Source organism: Falco peregrinus, chromosome 3 (assembly GCF_023634155.1).
Source record: "Falco peregrinus isolate bFalPer1 chromosome 3, bFalPer1.pri, whole genome shotgun sequence".
In the NCBI taxonomy this organism is placed as follows: domain Eukaryota; kingdom Metazoa; phylum Chordata; class Aves; order Falconiformes; family Falconidae; genus Falco; species Falco peregrinus.
In genome coordinates, this window is record NC_073723.1 from 117,551,002 (window position 1) to 117,574,244 (window position 23,243).

The window sequence follows — 23,243 nt, forward strand, 5'->3', positions numbered from 1 at the left end:
GAGCATTTTCAGTTTCTCTAGCAAGTGGAGGTCCTCTGACCCAAATGACTGAGAAAAAAATTACTATAAAAAGCTGAAGAGACTCCAGAATTACAAAGGTTGCTTAACCACTAAGGGAAATTGCCCTTACAAACAAGCAGCCGTTAAGCATCCCAAGTTTATACAAGCAGCAAAGCCTTTCTAGAGTAGATCCATGATCTAAGTCACCAATGTCCCACTGAAATTAAAGGGACTTGTCCTCTTTTATTACCTTAGCATAAGATAAACAGGAGTTTAAGCAAATCTTGCACCAGCCCTGAAAAAAAAAAAAATGGAAAAAACCTGACAACTGTACTTCCAGTGATTTCACTTTTATTTCCTTAGAACCACGTTAGTGTATCTTTCTTTAAAATTCACAGTACAAAACCACTGCATATCTGAAAAGGCAAACTTCTACTATCCAAGTGCACTACAGATGCTCTGTTCACTATTCTACTCTGTATGGCTGTGTGTATTCTTTAAAACTAATCATGCGTTTCTGAACTATAAAAAGCAGTAACCTCAACTCAGAAAACAAAGCTCTTGTAAATAGGTTCTTCAGCAGGAAGAATTCCACTTGTTTTCTTCACTCCTTTCTTACCAAGTTTCTGAAGTGTATATACATGTTAATTACAGTGTCAACAAAAATGTGATTTACATTTCTTAGCTGCTTACTTTAGTAAGACTTTTTCAAGGCAAACTAGCAAACTCGATTTTTAAAAATCTATGTAATATAGAGTCTTTGTAGAACTGTAAATTGGTTCACGGTTTCATTATGAAGAGGAGCTCTGAGCAAGTCTTTGATGAAATATAAACCGATTCTTCTAAATAGTTTCCAGATAATAAGCACTTTCTGGATGATATTTATAAACAGTTACACTGTTGCATATCTGTAAGTACAAAACAATTTGACTGTAGTCCAGATTTTGCTTCTTGTAATAGAATTTTAGCAATATTTAATTTTAATGAAAGTAATAAACCAGCTTTAGTTGGACACAAGTAATTTAATCTTGAATACAACAGTAACAAATACACAAATGTATCTACCTAAGATTTGGTTTCACCTTTTCATCTACCTCATCTGGAGTATCATCATTAACGTGTCGGACAACCAAGTTATACGGTTCCTCCTCCAATGTCTCTTCATCTGATTTCTGTTCCTCCTCCAAAGCCCATTTGGGACGTTTGTTTCCCGTGGAGGAGACAGGAGAATGTCCTCCATCTAAATCATCAGGGATGCTGTCAAAATTAGTTTCTGCTAGACATTTATGGCACAGTCTGTAGCGTCTTGTTCCTTGCTGAACAACACATCCTGTTAGTTCAGTTACGTGACGCTTGCATTTTCTGCAGATCAGTTTGCCAGCTTGATGTATCTAAAGAGATTTAAAATTTGAAAATGTCAGTGTTCATCCAAAAGCAGATTTTTTTAGGAAAATAAATTCACTGAATCATTCTTAAAAAAAATATTAAAATTTAAAATACAATTTGTTGATTTAAATAATAACTAAAGTTGATGTGCAGCTAGGAAGCTTTTCTGGTATTAGTTCTGGAAATGACCAAACAGCTGGTACCAATGAAATCCTGTGGTGGTTTTTTTTTCTAGGCTGAACCTCCAACTGAAATGGCGTACCGTTTGGAAGTGGTTACGTAAATGCTCCAGCCGGGTGAACCTTTTCCCACATGCTTCGCAGGGGTATGGTCGCTCCCCTGTGTGACACCGAAGATGACGCTTGAGGTCTGCGCGTCGTTTCACCGTGTGTGTGCAGAAGGGGCATTTGAACCGCATCCGAGGTAGGTCATCTGTTATAGAGAAATACAGGTATAATGACAAATAGCAGTAGTCTTTCTTTATGTAGTATGATTATTTTTCAGCTTAAATAAGCAGCAGTTCATTTTTCCCCTGGTCTGTCGCTAAATAGGAAAAACCCCAAAATATAATACCCCAAAACAGTGTTTCTTATAGAACATGTGAAATGGCCATTTGATAGTGTATTCTTTCTTACTCGGGGTATTTTTTAGACGTACAGATGATCATAAATACATAGCTATTTTAGATAGTCATCACATCTGACTTTTCCATCAGCTAACAGTTCATAGCTTTGACATTTATAATTTCTATGTAATATACTAGGATGACCGACCACAGTCTTAAAAATAGGCAATTATAATATAATACAGGTACGTTAGTTTCCAAAGCAATGCACATAAGAATACACCTGTCAACTTTATTCCACCATCTCAGGCATGTGCTGTCAGTCCGTCAAGAGCTTAGATGCTTTATGTAGTGTGGCTAGAGAGTCACCGAGTTTGGGCTGGGTTGGACCTTAATGGAAATGCAGCATCCTGCCAGTGACGGGACCTTCTCTAGTGAATTTAGGTTGAATGCCTCTATTACTGCTTGGTACTGGGGATCTCACGAGAGAAATTCAGTCCTTCAGGTCCCCAATTCAATTACAGTTCTTGAGGCTTCATTAAACTCTGCTTGGGTCCAAATAAATCTGGCATGTATTGCTTTAACTTTACAGAATACCTGGGGCAAGCTCTCTGCTTCCAATTCTCATGCCCTGTTCTGGCTTCAACGTCTCTAATTTTGTTAGATATTAGCATAGAGCAGATAAATAACCTGCAAGTCTAGCCATCGTTTTGGTTTTTCTGTAGCCATACAAATTCTCTCAAAAAGATCATCTGAATTCTTCCAGATAAAGACAAACTTTGCAAAACCATATGTATTTTTTACCTTCATTCCAACTACTCATTACACCTAAAATTGTAGGCATTGAGGTGTACAGTTCTTCTGCCTTTAATTCCATGAACTCGGGAGTTCTTGAAAGTTCTTGTTCTAGCTGAGCCACAGACCACCTCTTCGGTATCACTTCTGATTCATGATTATATCCGTAATCATCATGATCGACATCATTCTCGGCATCAAATTCAACCTCCTCTCTAACCCGAGAGATGTGGCTGGAATCTGAGGCACTGCAACCTCCGCTGGCCCGCTCAACTTTGTTTGATTTATACTGCGCAAAATCGCGGGTCTGTGACAGCCCTAGGTGTTTTCGGCGCTTTCTTGCCGAGCCCTGTTTTCTGCCTCTTTTTGCTAGCTGTGTTTCTGCCCGCTGCAGAATCACCTGTGAGGACAGGTAGCTGCTGTAGCTACTCCAGGAGTTTTCATTCACCGTATTAGCCTTTTCATCCGGGATCGAATAGGAACGCTTGGGGTTGCTCTTTGCTTTCCTTCTTGACCGATAAAGAGACGGGTGGGCAGGTTCACTGTTTGTACTTTTGGCCGAAAGGCTGAGGTAATGATCCTTTTCCTTTTCATTAATATCCAGCGAGGACTTAATGAATGTCTTACAGACATTAAGAATGTCTGTCATCTGCAGATAGCTAGCAGCTGACATTACTTCGATCACATTCTGGCCAGTTAAAGACAATATGCCTGAATACACGAAGTCCAGGATGACCATAAATGTCTCTGGAGAGAAGACCTCAAATGTCGCTATTGTTGGCTGACTCGTCTCCTTCGAGCTCTGCGAGAGGAGCATTTTGAAATAGCCGCTGCTGGCAAACAGCACATTGCGATGTGCTTTGAAGACCTTGCCCTCCACCAGGATATTGCAGTCGCAGAACAAGTCTTGCTTACGCTGTTCGTTCAGCTGCTCTAGGAGGTGGAACTGATGGGAAGAAATCTCCATTCCAGTCAGGGAGGCAGAGGAAGGCGTGCTCTAAAGTAAAAAACAAGTACAACCATGACAATCTAAACTGATGTTAGGGAATCCTGCTTTAAAGAGATGAGCTCTATTTTTAAAAACATCAAAATCAGGCATGTTTATCTCCAAGCTCCCTGCAACCGCTACCCCGCATAAACAAGGTGAGAGAAGAAACTTAAAACTCTAGAAGAGGTGCAAAGATGCCTTGGCAGGGTTATGGCATATCCTGGAAGAATTAATATTACATCGATGAAGACGTGAATGGCTCACAGACTGCGAGTGGGCCCTTGTGCCGCGGGGAGAGCGCTGCTGGCAAGTGCGTGCCCGGGGCCGGTCCGCTGTGGGGCTGCATCCGCCGGAGCGCAGCGGGCCCGCACACGGGGCGGCGGCAGCGCCCCGCAGCCCTCCCGGCCCGGGCTGCCCCGGTATTGGCGGAGGCCGCCGTCACTCACTCGCTCGCCCGGCCGAATTGGCCGCTCGGCCCGCGGCAGCCCGGGACGCCCGACGGCGCCGGACCCGCCCGCCAAAGCGCGGAGGCGCCTCCCGGCCCGGGCCCCGCGGGCAGCCGCCCCCGCTCCCCGCCGCTCCCCTCCGCCCGCGCCAGCCCAGCCCAGCCCCGGTGCTGCTCCGCGGGAGCTCCCCGCCCGCTGCCGGGCGCCCGGCGCAGCCCCAGCCACTCCCGCCCCGGCCCCGGCCGCCCCCGCCCGCCGCCTCCCCGCGCTGGCAGCGCCCCCGCTGCGGCCCCCCCGCCGCCCGCTCCCGCGCAGCCCTTTGTTGCCGCGCCTGGCTCCTTCCAGCCGCGCCCGGGGCTGCAAATGGCGCCCGCCGAGGACGCTGTGCAGCCCGCGGACCGAGCGGCTCTCGGGGGCAGCTGCCAGCGGGCCGGCGCGCACGGACCCCGGCGCCCGCGGGGACTGCGGAGCCCGGCGCCGTCCCGGCAGCAGCCCGCTCCCAGCCGCCTTCAGCCCTGTCGCTATGTACAGCACAACCGCCGCTCACCGGCTGGTCCTGGGGCGGGTGTCGCTGAGCCGAGGGGAGCGGGCGGTGGATGCGGGGTCCCCGGCCCCGCGTCGGGGCTCGCCGTGGCTGGAGGTGACGCGCTGGTCCCGCAGCCCCGAGCCCTGGAAGCCCGAACGTGAGAGAAACAAAAGGTATTTGCTGACGTGGGCGTTGGACAGAGACGCCCGAGGGCTGGGGACACAATTAAAGGGGCAACGCACCGATTGCAGGCGCAGCCCAGCGGCTTCCTCTGCCGGATCGCCCTGCAGCCGGGGCCGCTCGCCTCTTCCCACACCCACATGCTGCCCGGGAGGCCCACTGCCTCACCGCGGACAATGCGTTGTTACTGTTAAAAGGCCAGTCTGGGGATCTTTGTATGTGGTAGGAAGGTGCCACCTGAATGGGAAATATCTCTAGTTCTGTGCCATAGGATCTATTACATTACTCAATATAGCAGCATTTGTATAGCCAGTAAGTTTTGTATTCTGGCAATGGAGATAATCCTAAACCAAAGTACTGCAAGTAGGAGTGCAATGCCACAGATTGTCCTTCTTTTCCCTTCTGTGTTGAAAATCAAAGTGGGATGCCCGTTGGAAGACAAGACACTTTCAATCCTGTGCCTGTTAGAAGATGAGCCACTTTCAGTCTTGTTCCTTGAAATCATTGAATAATTTTGAGAAGGGACCTCAGCAAGTCATCTGCTACAGGCCTTTCCTCAAAGCAGGCTCAGAACATGGTAAAAGCAGAGTTCCCACTTGCACAGTAAAAAGTGTGAAGTTGGAGCGTGGCAGAGAACTTCATTAGTATTTAATTTAGTACAATAGCTAAGCCAAGATACAGAATTTTTTTCTGTCCACTCCTCCCAGTTTTTCCTTAAAGTTCTTTGTTCTGCGCTGCTACTGTTTAAAATTCTGGATGTACCAAAAAAGATGCCTTGGTGCATTTCAAGAGTTAAATATGATGAATGGTTATGCTAACTCCAGTGTGGGAGGTTGTTTTAACTTGAACAGTATAGAAAATACTTAACTAAATGGCATTATAAGCTTAGCTTAGTGGCTTATCAGCCATCATTATTATAGCCGTCACTCAACAGACATACAGACTGTTGGTATAGATTTATACCTAATGGGAAAATTACACTGAAAGTCTGGAGGCACAGGCTGGATGATTTTAAGATCCTTTTCTTCAAAACTCAACCTTTTGGGCAGAATTAGAGAATTTTTCCTCTGCTACTTCATTCTCATACACGTTGTCTTCCAATTAACAGCAACCTTTAAATTGATTTCTGACTTTCACCAATGTTCCAGAAAAATTAAGAAGCAAGTGTTGGAATGTCTGTACTAGAACACTCAACTACTCATACAATTCTACTGTACTTATTAATGTAGAAACAATAAAATACAGAATTAATTATTTGGACTCTCTGGATTATATTTTACATTTCTCTGTCTTGCAAATGGTTAGAAGTCCCCACTGCCAGCTTGACCAGATTACATAGATACTGGCCTCAGCAGTCCACTGAAGTAGTTCCTTACGAATTTGTAAATGCATTAAATAAAACTCTAAACACACGTGCTTATTCCAGTCTGACTGGCACTATCTTTAGCCTCAAAGCTTCGATTAAAATATAATTTTAAAAAGCCTTTTTCTAGGATAAATCCAACTAAACAAGTTTAGCTGTAATCCTCAATGCAAATCTCAACTCCACTAGCCCCCAGCAGTTAAGGTTTTAGATAAACATTCAACTACCTAGCACTGTTGTTGTGCTGACAGATGCTGATTGCTAGAGGGGGATCCTGGGGTCTGGGCACAGTCATTGGCTCAGCTGGAGCCAGTTGGTAGGTCAGGCATTTTTCAGCTAAACCAAGGTCCACGTAAATAATAAACGGGGCTGAAGATAGTGCTATTAGCCCCTGTGTAGGCGATCTGAAGTTCAAAGCCAAGTATTTCTGCAGACTAAGAGACCAAAATATAAGTAGACATTGGCATTGCTAGGTAATAGGATAACCTCTGATAGTGACCAGATGCTTCAGGGAAGAAGTATGTTCCATAATTTAATATCCAACAGATACTTCTTTTTTTTTTCCTAAGTTACTGAGAAATGGAGGGGGATCCCAAAATCCTGGAGGGTGGAGTATTTCTTCTGAAGAGCCAGGAGTGAAGGAAGGATGATACATGCAGCAGTGTCAGTCCTCTGCTAGAGATCTCTGGGCTTACAGATATTTTCAAAGCTCACGCTAAATATTTTTGCCTTTTTTTTTCTTTTTTTTTTTTTAAATCTCAATTCTTTAGAACTGGAATAGAATATATACCAAAAGGTTGGAAAGGGAGATTCATTCTGAGGTTGTTTCGGGGGGTCTGCTTTTTTAAATTATTAATTTTGGAAAAAAAACCCAAACAAAAAACCCCCACAGTTGAACCTTTAAGATAAGGACAAGTGTCATTTTGGGGGATAGTAAACACAGAAGTTTAGATAATTTAATGGAAAACAAAATAATGGGATATGATGTGAAGGAGAAAAACTAATAAAGTCATAGGTTTATGTAGCAGGTAGAATTCTATAAGAAATACCTGAAAAGGGTGAAAAAAAAAAAATTTTAATTCAGTGTTTTAGCCTTTGAAAGGATGGCAAGATAATTATCAGAAAATAAGGACAGAAAATAAATGTGCGACACTAAACAGAGAATGATGAATCTGTGTCTTCACTCTTGACTGTGGTTTTGTGAACACTATGATAAACACAAGCCAAGCAAAAAGAATCACAGAATCATAGAATTGTTCAGGTTGGAAAAGACCTTTTAAGATCAAGTCCAACCATTAACCAAGCACTGCCAAATCTACCACTAAACCATGTCCCCAAGAGGCAGGCTTTCAGTGACAGCGGAGAGCAAAGGACAGATGTTAGGATTGCACAGAAAGTAACGAGAGGTATACAAAGAGGAATGTCTCTTGAAGTGGACATCCCTCCAATGTTAGTCAGATGAAACAAGGCATGGAAAAGCAAGTGATGAGAGGCTGATGTACTGAAAACCAGTGAATAATCAAAACGTGCATTAAGAAGTAGTATTTAAGAGCAGTCAGAGCAACATGAAGATGAAAGAAGTACAAGGCAAAAATAATAATAAAAAGCAAACCCCAATTTGAGAGGAATTACAAAACTGTTGGTCATAGGGGAGCTGTGAATGTCTCTAGTCCCACCTCCAGCAGGAAGGCAGCCAGCCCAAGATCAGATCCAGATGAGATCAGCCATGGCTCTGTCTAGCCAAGTCTTGAACACCTTCAAGGACAACCATCTCTGAGGCTGCTTTCTGAATAGCCCATTCCAATGCTGCACTACAACTTAAACCTCTATTAGTAGACGTCAATACAGTTCCATACAGCCTTCTCTAGCATTTAAGGATAAAATCAGCGTTTTTTTAAATAAAAAAAACCCAATCTTGTAACCTGACAAAGTTCTAAAAGCAACACATTCACATCAGTTAATTGTCAGGGAATTTAAATTCTGTGGGAACCCTATATGGTCTTTACTTTCCTCCTTGAAAAGAAAGAAAATGTTACTTCTGCTAATGAGCGGTATATGATCCTAACAGAAACATGAAGACGACAATCATCAGAGGCGATGCAAGAAGATGAGAAGAAAACAAACAGGATTACTTTCATTTAGAGAAAAACAAGCAAAATATATGACAGGCTATGTAAAATGAAGGACGTAGAAAATAGAAGGCACTTAACATTTATCTCGTCTTGCAATACAAAAATAAGGGAACAACTGAAATTAAGGCAACAAATGTAAAAATGGTAACGTCTTTAAAATACAAAACATAATTGACCTGTGGGAATCGCAGTTGAGCTAAAACTCCAAGCTTAATAAGGTACTTCAAAAATTACTACAGATATCTAGTTATGCTACTACGAATAACAATAACATATAAAACCAGTATAAACCCTTATTTGCCAGGCAAATCAACAATTAATCTGCCTATATTTAAAAAGTAAATGTCTTCACATGGATAGGTTGTTCCCCTTGCCCATTTATAGCCACTTCACATCTTTTTTCTGAAGCATCTGGTCCTCAGTATTCTTAGATTTATGGCATCTAATTAGATTGAGTATTGATCCAAAAATAGTGTTGCTCCTAAAAACGCCCCCACTATTAAGAAACACTTAATAGTCTCACCTTTACAGATGGCAGGTAAGATTTCGGGCCTAGAATGACAATTTATTTTCCCCTCCCCTTAATCCATCCCCAAACACACACAGAGACTAATCCCAGCCACTTTGTATTCTGGTACAGCAGGCACTGATACCTAGAATTTATTGTGCATACTGTTTAATGTAAAGGGAAATGGAAAAATCTATGAAATCTGATTTCAGCAAGCATTTTCTCTTGAAATTTGATCGAAGTCATTCCATATTCTTTTATAGATTTCTTTGTTCTATATTTGATTTAGTTAAGGTTGCTCAGGAATATTTCTTAGCCATTTAATAATATGCATTTTAGGAGTAATAAGCTCCAAGAAATTAACCAGCTGTTTTCACATCAAGTTGACTTCGTGGACTGCTGACCAAAGAGTAACATAAAATCGAGGCAAGTATAAGTTTCATTCGGAAAAGATGTTTTTATATGGGTGATCAGAAAGTTTTGTAAGTTCCTCCTTCCATGCACCTCCCCAAGTCTAAGCCAATGGATGATAACTTTAGTAAAAATGAAACACCACTTCTGATCTCCTTAGAACATACAAGCAGGCTGCTTCTTGAGAGCCTGCAACATTGAGGGGAAGGGCACTTAATGCTTATGCTGTGAACTTAGTAGGAAGCACCTGAGCTGTCATTTAAGAGACCTGTAGGCTGGCCATCTGCAGCCCGGAATGAAAATGCTGCACTCTCTGGTAATGATGATACTAATAAGGCTATACAGTTTTTACACAAATAAAAAGAAAACAGTGACTTTTTAGCTGTCCCTGGGAAAGAGATTATATAGTGTATATATATATATATATGGGATTGTTCTGTAGTTAATCCCTGGTTTCAGCCAAACATGCTTACAAAGTTGTAAAAAGAGGAAAAAAAAAATTCTAAGCTTAAGCCTATACCCACTGAGTTCAGTGATTGCAGGATGAAGACTGTATTAATACTCAGGTCTGTCTAAGAAAATGCAGAGTAAAAGCACTCCAGGTGCATACTTCTGCTCCTGTCCTGGTCAAGTGCTGGTCAAGATAAACTAACTAAGTAACAAAACAAAGTGGCTTACTTTGTTACAGAAGTAAACTTTCTTCACCATTAAGTCATCCATCTCCTGTAGTCTAATTGTAGGCAAAATTACAGAAATATGGTGTCTAGGACTTCCAGTACATCTTATTCTCGTTGGCATATAGTACAGACTGAAAAAGGTTAAAATGTATTCTCTTGGTGACCGAATGATTCTGGGAATACATAAATTGATAATGACTCCATCTTAAAACTCATCAGTTTAAAGTGAGTACAGGTCAATACAAACAGGAGTAGTCAATGGTTTCAGATGGAAAAATCTCATCAGTTCCGCTTCTAATGATATAGTATATATACTGTACAAATTGTTCTGGCACTGTTATTGTGCCAGATAATGTGCTATATAAATAAAACGGGACAAAGAGAGAAAACAACAGCTGAAGTAACTTTGGAAGGATTGTTTCCTTCACGTTGGTGTGGAGAAGCTGACGCTGCCATTGGCAATGCTGTGGATGCAGAATTACCAGTCATGTCAGCCTGGCATTTTTGAGAGGTTTTTAAGGGGAAAAAAAAAAAAAAAAAAAAGAGAGAGAGAGAATTTTACTAATGCTTATTAAACCATAGCCCAGTCTGAGTTCCCAGTTTTCAGAATGAATGAAACATCTACTGACATCAACTAACGATTCATATTTGTAATAATTTTCTTTCTGATGTGTTGACTAGGACTAGTATCTCTGTGTTTATTTTCTTGTAAAGAAACTGGTCTTGAATGAATGACCTGCTAAAGAATCTCCTTATTCTAATAAATTTTACAAGAAAGTGCTTTTCCAGATGAATGTGCTAAAACATTTTATATGCTTTTTCTTAATTAGCTGCCTTTTTTCCTTATCATAATACGAAGACTTCATGAAATTTTGTGGAAGATTATCTTAATTTCTGAATCCTGAAGAGACGTGGATATTCTGCTGTGTGGGGTATTTATACTTTATCGACAAATGATAACACATACAAACCCTACATCTCTACAAGTTTAACAAGTGGGCAATTTACAGTGCTGCGTGACTTTTTTGTTTTTTAAAGTATTTAGATCTCACTCCCTTGAAAGAGGTTTTGAAGTGACGCACTGTCTACTATAAAAAGTTATCCATGTAATACTTCAGTTCCTTATTCATCCATTATTTCACTTAAGGATGGATTATTTCTAATGAAGCAAAGCATGGGTATTCTCATAACAAAACTCAGAATGGACTCAATGGCATGTCCATAAATACATGCAAGTCTGGACCTGTCCAAGAGAAACCAGTATGTCTTTGTATGCTTAACAACAGGCTGGTGGAGGGCATATGGTCAAGACAGTACATTCTCCCTCTTATGCGAAATTCCTACTTCTTGTCTTGCAACTACCTAATATTTGGTTTTACTTCCTTTTCGTCCGCTTCATCCTCACTGTCATCAACTTGCTGAATGACCAAGTCTGTTGACCCATCCTCCACAATCTCCACGTCTGATCTGTTGTCTTCCCCATAGTGCCACCTGGAATCCTTATCCCCATCTTGTGGAAATTCAAGGGGTGCTTCAGCCTCCAAGTCAATGCGAATACTGTCTATACCAGCTTCAGCCAAACACTCATTACAGAGTCTGTAACGTCTCGTCCCCTCTTGGACCACTTGTCCTGTCAGCTCAGTCACGTGGCGTTTACATTTTCTGCAGACAGGCTTACAAGCCTGATGAATCTGGGAAAATGGGAAAATCAAAATTAATAGATTTGATAATTATCCACAAAGAAGTGTCTTTTAAGATGGCAAAAAGTATGGCTGGAGTAGCATCAAATGGTAGCAGTAACTCATTTTGAGAGACAGCATTCAAATGTTAAAAATTAAACTATCATGGACGCTGTAATTGCCCTCTTAAGCTGTTACAGGACTTGCACAGAGCAGTACCTTTGCGAGCCATCAATTAACAAAGAAATCCATCCCCTTTCATACAAATTATGCTTCAAATTGACTTCAACAAAACCAAATTAATTTTCTATTACCTCTTCTTTACGGGATTCAATATATCAACCAGATACACTTGTGCTGTATTTAAGTACACTGAGAGATTTACACATTAAACAAATCATGCAGTTACTAAAAATACATACTGTTCGAAAATGGCTACTTAGGTGATCTAGCCTGCTAAATCTTTTCCCACATGCCTCACAAGGGTAAGGGCGCTCTCCTGTATGACAGCGAAGGTGACGCTTTAGGTCTGCTTTTCTTTTCACCACATGAGTGCAGAACGGGCACTTGAACCTCATCCTGGGCAGATCATCTGTTAGAATATAATGTGATTTAAAAAAATAAGTTAATTAAGTCATAACACGTCTAGTCATGTAATGCTCTAGGAAAAGGCATTCTGTAAGCAGAACAGCAAATCACTTCTATTAAAAAAATAACATCATAGGTCTTTCCAAGCACAAATATCTTCTGTTTTCCTGTAAATTACACAAGAGTGCAACAAAAGGAGGGGACTGTCAGCTATATTAAAAAGAGCACAAAACCATCCCAAACGATATTAACTTAAAAGTGCAAGGCAAAGCCGTAGACACTGAACATTATGTATTTTGAAAGGCTAGTTTTAGTAAACCAGCTACTTCAGTAAGTCAAAATTATTCAAAAATAAAGAGTTACCAACTTTCCAAACTTCCATTTCTGGGCAATACAGATGTCTTTTTTGCAACTGTACGCTCGTTCAGTAAAGCACATTTTCTCAAGGACAGAACAGCCAACTTGCAGATGACTGTGCGCCCACAGGATCAAAACAAACTTACCTTCAGCCCAGCTTCCCATGACACCCAGGATCGAGGGCATGCTCGTGTACTGCTCATCAGCTTTTGAAGACTTCGATTTACTGGAAGAACGGGGTGATTCATGCTCCTGCTGTGACACAGCCAAGCTCCTTGGCATCACGTCGGACCCTTGGCTGTACTGGTACCCCACATGAGGGGATTCAACTTCTGGTTCGATCTGAACTTGCTCCTCAGACTGAGCAATATGGCCAGTGGGCTCAGCAGCCCTGTCCTCCAGTTTGCTTGATTTATAGTGAGGAATGTCAGAAGGCTGCTGCAGTCCCAGGTGCCGGGATTTCTTTACGGAATCCTGCCGTTGCTCATGTTTGGACAGCTGCTGCTGGGCATTTCTTTGAGAAGTTGGATAGTAGCTGAAATTGCTCCAAGAGTTTCCACCCATCATACATGTCCCTTGGTCTGAACTCAAGTGTGAATGCGGCGGGCTGCTTTCTGCCCTCCAGCCGGTGTTGTACAAGCAAGATCGGTCCACCCCGTTTGAATTTACATCTTTGTCTGACAGACTGAAGTAGCGATCCTTCTCCTTCTCACTGATGTCCAGCGATGACTTAATGAACGTTTTACACACGCTGATAACATCGGTCATCTGAAGATAGCTAGCAGCCGACATGACTTCAATGACATTTTGACCAGTGAGGGACAGTTTGCCTGAATACACAAAATCTAGAATAACTGTAAATGTGTCAGGAGAAAATGCCTGGAAAGTAGCTGTTGTCGACTGACTCGTCTCCTTCGAGCTCTGCGAGAGGAGCATTTTGAAATAGCCGCTGCTGGCAAACAGCACATTGCGATGTGCTTTGAAGACCTTGCCCTCCACCAGGATATTGCAGTCGCAGAACAAGTCCTGCCTGCGCTGCTCATTTAGTTGCTGCAAGAGGTGAAACTGGTGAGAAGAAATCTCCATTCCAGAAAAAATGCAATGAAGCGTCAGTCTAAAAAAATAAAGAAAATAATTATTCTTGACTTCAGCCTCAATTCAACTCAGCCAAAGATGTCAGGCCCAATTTTACAGAGATCTTCACAAATAATCTTAATTATTTGAATCTATGAATGCATTGAAATTACAGTATGCACAACCATACACTCTTTTCCCAAGAAGAGTGATGCGAGAGCCGAATCGGTGCACATTACTTGGCAGACACGTGCGAGCTACAGCGACGGGCATCCCGTCCCAGGGATACCGGGTGGATGTGTGCGACCCGCTGGCAGCCGCCTGCCAGTGCCCGGTGCGGCGGGCAGCCCTCCAGCTGCTGCGGCCGAGGCCCGGCTCCGCGCCGGGAGCTGGCGGCTCCGCACCGCCCCGGCCCGGCCGGGCTCACACCGCCAGGACCAGAGACGGGACTCGGCGGCAGCGCCCCGCAGCCCTCCCGGCCCGGGCTTCCCCCGTATTGGCGGAGGCCGCCGTCACTCACCCGCCCGCCCGCCCGAATTGGCCGCTCGGCCCGCGGCAGCCCGGGACGCCCGACGGCGCCGGACCCGCCCGCCAAAGCGCGGAGGCGCCTCCCGGCCTGGGGCCCGCGGGCGACCGCCCCCGCTCGCCACCGCGCCCGAGCTCCCCGCCGCTCTCCTCCGCCGCGCCGCGCCGGGCGCGCAGCCCGCAGCCGCCCGCGCCAGCCCAGCCCTGGTGCCGCTCCGCGGGAGCTCCCCGCCACGCTGCCGCCGCCCGCTGCCGGGCGCCCGGCGCAGCCCCAGCCCCAGCCGCTCCCGCCCCGGCCCCGGCCGCCCCCGCCCGCCGCCTCCCCGCGCTGGCAGCGCCCCCGCCGCGGCCCCCCCGCTGCGGCCCCCCCGCCGCCCGCTCCCGCGCAGCCCTTTGTTGCCGCGCCTGGCTCCTTCCAGCCGCGCCCGGGGCTGCAAATGGCGCCCGCCGAGGACGCTGTGCAGCCCGCGGACCGAGCGGCTCTCGGGGGCAGCTGCCAGCGGGCCGGCGCGCACGGACCCCGGCGCCCGCGGGGACTGCGGAGCCCGGCGCCGGCCCTCGCCCGACCCTCGCAGCGAGGCCGCCTCCCGGGCCCTTTCCGCCCCCAGATCCCAACGCCCTGTCTGGCCTACCGGCGTGCTGGAGCCGCCGCTCACCGGCTGGTCCTGGGGCGGGTGTCGCTGAGCCGAGGGGAGCGGGCGGTGGATGCGGGGTCCCCGGCCCCGCGTCGGGGCTCGCCGTGGCTGGAGGTGACGCGCTGGTCCCGCAGCCCCGAGCCCTGGAAGCCCGAACGTGAGAGAAACAAAAGGTATTTGCTGACGTGGGCGTTGGACAGAGACGCCCGAGGGCTGGGGACACAATTAAAGGGGCAACGCACCGATTGCAGGCGCAGCCCAGCGGCTTCCTCTGCCGGATCGCCCTGCAGCCGGGGCCGCTCGCCTCTTCCCACACCCACATGCTGCCTGGGAGGGGATGTGGTGCCCCAGATGCTGCCTTCTCACACCTATAGGTGTAGCACAGGCCTTGATTACCCAAATCTTTTTTTTTTTTTTTTTTTTTCCTTTTGGAGCTTCCTCAGAAGAGGATGTAAGATATTTTTCTCTTCATATTTGTGATCTTCTGAAAAAGACGTGTCTGAAATCCCTGTACCTGAACCTCTCACCCTCTCTCACTTGAAGTTTGGTATCTTTCTCCTTCCTCTTCTTACCACCAGAGTCTTTTCTGTGCTTTTGACACCCTCGTTATTTCTCATAAATTTTTGTTTTCCCATGGGAGCCATTCTGCCTTCACTGTGCCCTTTGTGTCCTTTTTAGCCTTCTCTTCCACAAACTTAAGACATTCCATCTTGAAACAATTTACCATCCTTTCCCCCCTATAGCAAAATGGGAAAGACATCCAAACACTCTTTCTTTTAATAGTCAGAAACATTCTCCCAGTATATTGTATACATTTCTTTATTTTCAATTTATATGTATTTATATTGTAACAGTGCTTTTCACCAGCTTAATTCCCCCTTTTTAATAAACACCCAAAGTTTTGTAGATTCTGTCTCTTTTCAAATGCAGGCCACGCTTGTAGAATCTTTCATGAGATCCATTCTGCTTGCATAAGGCTCCACTCTGTACCTGACCAGCTTAAATTAATCATTCTTGAACATGAAAGCAATTGGAATTTACACAGTATTTCACATTAATCTTTTCAGTCCGCTGGGCAATGGTGTTAATTATCAACTGCAAACATTTCAATCTAATGTACCTACAACTAACCGGTCTTTTTCAGCCATGTCACATTGCTGGTCCGTAGTCATCCTCTGATTGGTGTCACTTGCACATTTCATGTAATTTATCTGGCTTTTACATCAAAGTCTAAAGAGTGTAATAGCAGAACTGATTCCAAAGTCAGCTGCGAGGACCATTAGCATCTTTGTCCTCATTGTTCCCTTTTCAGGGTCACACAACGCAACCCTAGCGCCCAGCTTCTCACAGCTCCTCCTGTTAATTAATAGCACACACCTGCACGTGGCATACTGTATGCAGCCCCGGGGTCACTCATTTCAAAGAACATATACAGGAACCTGTCATGGCTTAGGCCGGGAAAAGGGAAATGAGAAATTCTAGTGCAGCTTTGTACAGATGTCTGATGTCCCAATGAGGAAAAACATGAAGCAGGTGAGGTAAATGGAAACCTATAAAATCGTGAGGGGATCGATACGGACTGACTGTTCACTGCTTATTCCAGTGTAAGAGGAAGGGGATAGTAAATTGAGCTAGGAGGTGGCAGGGTCAGAGCAAACAAGAGGATGCGGTGCTTCACATAACACGTAATTAGGCACTGGCATTGCTTGCCATGGGCTGCTATGGGTGCGAAATACGTGAGTGTTACAGGGCTGTATGGTCATGAGAGTGACTTGAGAGCTATGTATAGAAATCATGGATTCACAGAACAGTTTGGGTTGGAAGGGCTCTTAAAGATCACCTAGCTCCCACCCCCCATGGGCAGGGACACCTCCCCCCAGCCCAGGTTGCTCCAAGCCCTGTCCAACCTGGCCTTGAACACTTCCAGGGATGGGGCACCCACAGCTTTTCTGGGCAACCTGTGCCAGCGCCTCGCCACCCTCACAGGGAAGAATTTCTTTCCAATATCTAATCTAAATCTCCTGTCCTTTACCTTTAGAATGTCCTGTGCCTTAGTAAGTCCGCAAGTCACAAATTGTAGGAGACTGGAAGAGTGTTCAGGTAAAAATATTGCTTGTATTCTTCCATAGAGCAACTGATTTTGACTCAAAAGTCTCAAGCTGGGGAATTTCATAGAATTTAGTTTATTGCCAACTAACATAAACTTTCAATTACTGATTCTGGTATTGAGAAAGAAAGATGACAAACAACTAAATTGCTTGGATTGCTTAATGTAAACCAGAAAATTTACTTGCAGTATCAGGTTTTAATATCGCTTGAATTCATTCCTCTAAAGTTTGATTTTGCCTGTCAGTTCAACTAAGTAGCACCCCTTTTTATATAAAATTCTACATATTTTTTTCAAATCCATGCCTAAATTATTTCATCTGCTGAAAAATTCCTTTTGAAAAGAACTATTTGTAGGTGTTTGTTCTGTTTGACTTTGTTGACTTCTCAGGTAATTGGTACTTTCACTTGTACATCAGAGACTGCTCTGCTTGGTGGATTGTAACAGCATTAATAGGACCTCAAGGGCTCTCCATCTGCTAGGAACAGGTAGTAGAATTTAAAAAGTAGGGGAAAAATGCAGTGATATCTAGAGTAGCTTAATTAGAATTTTTAAAGATGTTGCAAGTCCTTTACTCAGAGTACTTCAGAAACCTTGCCCACAAGTCTGCACAGTGCACCTAGGGACAGCCACGGAACAGACTGGCTTTCTCATATGTAGGGACTGATGTCCTGTTTTTCACACTAATACATCCCAAACAATCCACTGATTCCAGCAATTTCGGGTTTTAATCTAGTTTTTTTCTTTTGTGTTTCTAAATTTTAGAGTTACAGTTTGTAGCCAAGAAAGTTCCACTTGAAGTTGAGATACTGTTTGAGGAGTTTATCCAATGGGAATAAGTTTGGCAGCTATGTGGAGGAGGTGCTTCTCACAGCAGCAGGAGTGTTGCAAAGCAAGACTAATAGTCTGCTTTTCAGAGAACAATTTACAAATTACTTTAAAAAAATGACATTGTTAGGGCTGATATAAAAATTATTAACATAAGTTTTGCGTTGTCTCATTTGGGTTTTGGTAGTCAAATGTAATTAATAGCAAGAGCAGTTAAAAGATTTTAGTTTTCCTTAAAATAGGTGCTTCTTAAAAATCACAGACTTCAGTTATGATATATTTTCTGAATTTAAATATATAGTGATATTCCTTGCCAAAGAAAACTCAAGAGTGTATACTAGAACAACTGAAGTATCATAGTTCAAAGATTGACATGCATTGATTCACAAGATTGATTTGGCGGAGCTGTAATGGATTTTTCCCAAGTGTGTCAGCAAAGTAATACGCATTTACCAAGGGTTTTATTTTAAGTTTTGAAAACATAAGTAAAATTGTATATAACCTTGGGCTGAAGCAACACAATTCTTCCTTTTTCTACCATTGAAGAAATAGCTGCATTTTTTTCCACTGAATCAGAAATGTATCATACTTGGGAAATTAATTAGTTGCCCCCTCCCCTTTTTTTTTCACACTGGATCTAAAAATGCATTTAATGAGAAAATGTGAACAGCAGGAATTTTAATCCATGCTCTTGCAAAAACTGTTGCTTTTAAAATAGTGTTATACCTCTTAAAGGAAAAGTAATTTTCTGAGAACATTTTTGTTTGTTTAAAAGCATTTGAGAAACTGTGCGTGACATAAAAATATATATATTTTTAGTAGTTCACAGGAGAGTTGCTGATCGTTCCATTTCAGAAAACTTTTCAGCGTTACAGGACCTAATGCCATAAGGAATACAAAGTATGCAAGATAAGACCATATCCCCGTCATAACAAAAGAACTTTTTAAGTTATGCAGACGTGGTCTGGAGATAGGGGAATAAGACAGACACTAGAAGGTAATTAAGAATGAGATTACAATTTTCATCTAATACTCTCCCAGCTTATATTTGGCTTTATTCGTTTGCAGCAGCATCATCTTTACTGTCATCAGCTTTCTGCATGACAAAGCCAGTAGACTTGGCCACAATTTGGGTAGTTAGCTGTCCTCATGCAGATCCCGAGCTGCATCCTTGTTGTCTTCTAGTACAAACACAAGTGCTTGTTCAGCCTCCAGGCTAGCAGGAGATCACTTTGTTTTTCAAAATGACAAGGAAATCATGAATATCAAGGAAATCAAGGAATCTTCCATCTGCCAGTATGCCTAACTGAGCAGGCCATCTTCTAAACAAAGTTTACAACTTGGGCGGAGTCTGGGGTTTGATGGCAGTGTTAACAGGGGCAGCAGCTGTACAAGCATCTCGGTGTAGTTTGTCAGTAGTTTCATCTATATTAGGCCAAATCCTAATCCCACAGCAAAAGAATTAAATTACATACTTACTAGATATATTCTGTCAACACAGCTTCCCTTAACACCTAGAATTGTGAGTCACTTAGACCTTGAATTCATTCTCCACAAACGATTAGCAAGCTCTTTGGCAATGTTTCATCCCCCTTGATTGCCCTGGTCTCCTGTTTTCTTTCTCCCACAGCAAGAGTCCTTTTCACCAGGGATGGTAACAACCCCATGGCCCTCAGAGTCAGGGAGACAAGAGCAGGGACGTATGCTCCAGTGCCCCACATCTTTCACGGAAAAAATGGGAAAAATGTATGCTTACTGTGAGATTAGTATTGATTTAATGTTTTCTGTTCTTTGTAAAAGAACCAGGCTACATACAACAGTATAAACATATTTAGTACATACACAATTTAACATACAATAAAGACATATTCAGTAATGCGTGACTGTAGAAAAAATGTTACAAAAAGCACTCAAAGATGTGATCCTCACCCCTTAAAAAGGGTAAATTGCCTGTATGATGGTGATGCATGTTAATTCTCAACTTTGGTTCAATTTGTTTTTCTCTCTTCCACCCTGACACATAACATCCATGGACATCTTGGCATCGGGACAGGTACACTTGCAGATCTGGCAGATTGCGGTAAAACATCAGTGCAATTCTGTATTACTGATCTGCAGAAAATGTGCAGTTATTATATCTGGAAAGGTCTGATGGGTGCACACTGCTCCCTGGATTGTGCTGGGAATCACCTGTAAAAGCTGCACAGCTGTCTTTTCTATATAGACCCACAATTCAGAACTTTACGCAATCCTTTCCCCCATGTAGAACTATTGATCCCAAATACCTGCGGAAGCAGAGCACCAGACATCAGTCCCTTCTTTCACTCCCTAGTGCTCCTCTTTCTTGCGAGCGGCGGGGAATAACACGCAGCCGACTCAGTATGAGTGATAAAGCATGATTCACTTTATTAGCCCGAATAGCTCTTATTTATACAGTGTATCTAATTATGCATACTCAGCAGTCTATGATTGGCTAGAATCACTACCTACTCATTTACATGGTCCTCCTACTTGCGGTTAGCTAGCTTACATAACTTCTTTATCTTTACTGCACATACCTCCTTAGAGTCGTTTGTGAAGCTTGTTAAGGTCGTGGTGTACTTGCAATTCTACAGCCATCAGCATAGCTGGCAATTTCAGCTGAGGCCTAGTCTTGATAGCACCCCCGTTAGATTCGGCTCTGCTTGTACAAATGCTCTAATGATCTGTGACCCTTCTCATCCAGCCATTCTCCAACACTTTCTCATCAAAATAATCTGCTTAACATTGAATACCATTTCTTCTTTGTTGTTGCCTTTTTTTTTTTTTTATTACCCTTATTTTACTTGTACTGGAGCACTTTTTAAAAAGTCATAATCTGCTGTGTTTAACATTTCACTAAACAACAAAAGAAGAGTTAATACAAAATTTAAAAGATGGACTTTCAGAGAATGCTGGGGTAACTGAATTTCACATACATCAGATTCAGATGATACACATGAAAATGTTACTGTACCAGTCAATACTTTAGGACAATTTACTTTTGATTGAACTACTCCACTGATCCGTCCAGAGATACTGCATCAACTGGCAAGATTCCCACATTGGTTTTCAAAAGTGAAAAAGAAAATCTTCCTCTCCTGCCTCAATAAATATACAGCATCTTGTTTCGTAATACAGTGCTGTTACTATACTGGCTTTCACCTGGATGGATCTTGGAGTGGGCTCGGAGATTTATGAAGGTCCTTGAATCTACCCATAAATCCATCTGCAGGATGGTGCCTAAAAAAAGCAGGTTCTAAAACCAGGGCATCTCCTCAAAATGTTAACTCTTGGTTAGTTCAGTGAGTATTCTATTTTTACTTTCACACAGGAGGTGAGAAGAATCCTCCAAGTCTCTTAAGACTGAGGTATTAAAAAATGTTTGTGATCTAGAAATAGCTGCTATAGCTACCAATAGCTATTATTTAACAACAAAATGTGTCCATCTTGTATTAGAAACACAAACAACTACAAGAAGAAAACAATTTCAAAGCAAACTTCCTATTTTTGTTTGACTAATACACACTGGCTTGGGTCAGCGCTCACATACCTTAGCTATTAACAACCAAACAAGACAGAATTTGAAAAATCAGTAGCACAGTCACTGACTCTAAAATTACATTTGTGTTCATGTAATTCCCCTCCAATGCAAAAAGAAGCCAGCAGCTAAAAATTAAAGTAAGCCTTGCCACTGAAGAACTTGTAAGAATTTGAGACCTGATTTGGTTTCTAGTTCTGCTTAGATGTTACCCTTATAATTAGTCTCATGATTAATGGGACCAATTGTGTGTCAGAGCCTTTATAGGACCAGAGACTTAGCTGGTTACACTAAAAGCATGTAAGAAGTATGGAGTCGTGTATTTTGACAGTTAAAATATTTTGCATCTTGACTGGCAGTCCGAAGTTTAAAGTCTAATACATTGCCTTTGGATATTTGGGGATGGCGTTTAAAGTTGCTGTGTCCAGCACATTGTTTTGAGAGGTGATTTGGGTTTTTTTTGGGGGTGTGTGTGTGTTTGTTTTGATTTGGGTTTTTAGGTTTTTTTCTTTCTTTTTAATTTACTAGTATCCAGACACCTGCCTATATCTATTCAATAAAAACCAAGTAAGTTGCTATATTCACTGGTTGTGTTTTGTTAAAAATGCTCTGCTAACCTACATAGCAGAGATGATGACATCTTAACTGTAACCCCAGACCTCAAAGCACCTCTGTGTGGGCATGCATACCACACACACGTGTATAAATGGAGCCACTGGCCAGGTTTTAACACCTTCACACCCTTTATATGATCATACATGCTACTAATATTTCTACATGTGTGGAAAAATCTGAATTTCAAACAATCCAACAAAAGGCAAAAACCAGACTGCCTTCAGTTATTTGGTTGACATGTTAGCAGCAGCCTTGAAGAGAAGAAACACAATTTTTATGTGCACATTAAGAGCACTGTCAACTTAAGTTGGATCAAAAAATCTTAAATACTAACAAAAATGTTTTAATTATTTTTTAAAAAATCCTCAATAATAAACAAATTTGGAAATATGAATAATTTCCAGGCATTTCTGAAACAAAAAAACTTAGAAACCTAAAGATCCCAATGAAACAAAGGTGAACAGATTTCACTGTTTGAATGAAAACAGTGAAAGAAAGAAGGGGTTATTAAATTTTTCATTGATTCAGGATATTCTAAATCAACAGATAAATAGATGTTTCAAATATCACAGTCTGTAAAAGGTTTAAAAAAAGTCTGTGAGATATGCAATATAATTTGAAATTATCTAGAAAGGATATTTGGGAGTCTGTTCCCCCCACCCCCATCCATTTTATTGTAGGCATTTAACAGCATTTCTTCTAGCTAAGATCAGTGACTGCTTCCCAGTTGCATGGATTTTTCTCACCCGGCATGAAAATCTAAAAGCTTTAAAAAGAGTTTAAAAAGTTAAGATGATTATAAAACTACAAAAATGGGTAAGGAAACAAAGTCAGTGTTAATAATATAAAAGATTTTCTTAAAAAACATCCCGTTGGCTGGATTTTAAGTTGACATCCATTCAGTTCTTTCCTACCGAACATCTGATGCTTGCTTGCAAACTGTCACCAGAAATGGATATATTCATTTTTTAATGCCCAGAAATTGAAATGTGAGCCTTAATCTAGACACTCAAGGGTTCACTCAGTTTTTGAATGGTAAAAAATCAAAGCAACCCTCTCAGAGAGTTTTATTTTCTAGACAATCAAAAAGCTCCAGAATGCTCCAAGATCCACAAATATAGTTAGGTCACTTCTACAAATAAGGTTCAGTTTATAAGAATTTGTCATTTAAACTAGACTAAAGGACTTCAGTTATGAAACTGCCTTACAAAACATCAGTAAATGACCACACCTGGAAGATTTACAAGGTCTTGCACCAAGAGGTTAAATGCGCTACAAATACCAGTGCAGCATGTATTC

The 23,243-nt window shown here is 42.6% G+C and overlaps 2 protein-coding genes across 6 annotated transcripts; both read right to left on the bottom strand.

Annotated features, from left to right (window-relative positions):
• Positions 1-1,002: 1,002 nt before the first annotated feature.
• Positions 1,003-6,638, bottom strand: LOC101918811 (zinc finger and BTB domain-containing protein 8A-like). 2 transcript variants are annotated; one of them, XM_005239778.4, is made up of 5 exons: positions 4,949-6,638; positions 4,728-4,849; positions 2,756-3,743; positions 1,649-1,818; positions 1,003-1,391 (listed from the first exon to the last, which is right to left on the bottom strand). In XM_005239778.4, the coding sequence occupies exons 3-5, from the start codon at positions 3,711-3,713 to the stop codon at positions 1,062-1,064; spliced, it is 1,458 nt and encodes a 485-aa protein (XP_005239835.3). In that variant the 5' UTR covers positions 3,714-3,743; positions 4,728-4,849; positions 4,949-6,638; the 3' UTR covers positions 1,003-1,061. The 2 variants fall into 2 exon arrangements, with proteins under 2 accessions (XP_005239835.3, XP_055656374.1); XM_055800399.1 differs by having other exon boundaries at positions 4,728-6,638.
• Positions 6,639-8,357: 1,719 nt separating this feature from the next.
• LOC101919089 (zinc finger and BTB domain-containing protein 8A) lies at positions 8,358-15,221 on the bottom strand. 4 transcript variants are annotated; one of them, XM_055800401.1, is made up of 5 exons: positions 15,078-15,221; positions 14,833-14,978; positions 12,748-13,715; positions 12,079-12,248; positions 8,358-11,668 (listed from the first exon to the last, which is right to left on the bottom strand). In XM_055800401.1, exons 3-5 carry the CDS (start codon positions 13,685-13,687, stop codon positions 11,336-11,338), a joined length of 1,443 nt encoding a protein of 480 aa, XP_055656376.1. In that variant the 5' UTR covers positions 13,688-13,715; positions 14,833-14,978; positions 15,078-15,221; the 3' UTR covers positions 8,358-11,335. The 4 variants fall into 4 exon arrangements, with proteins under 4 accessions (XP_055656376.1, XP_055656378.1, XP_055656375.1 ...); XM_055800403.1 differs by lacking the exon at positions 15,078-15,221 and having other exon boundaries at positions 12,133-12,248; positions 14,833-15,067; XM_055800400.1 differs by lacking the exon at positions 15,078-15,221 and having other exon boundaries at positions 14,833-15,067.
• Between the last annotated feature and the right edge of the window lie 8,022 nt (positions 15,222-23,243).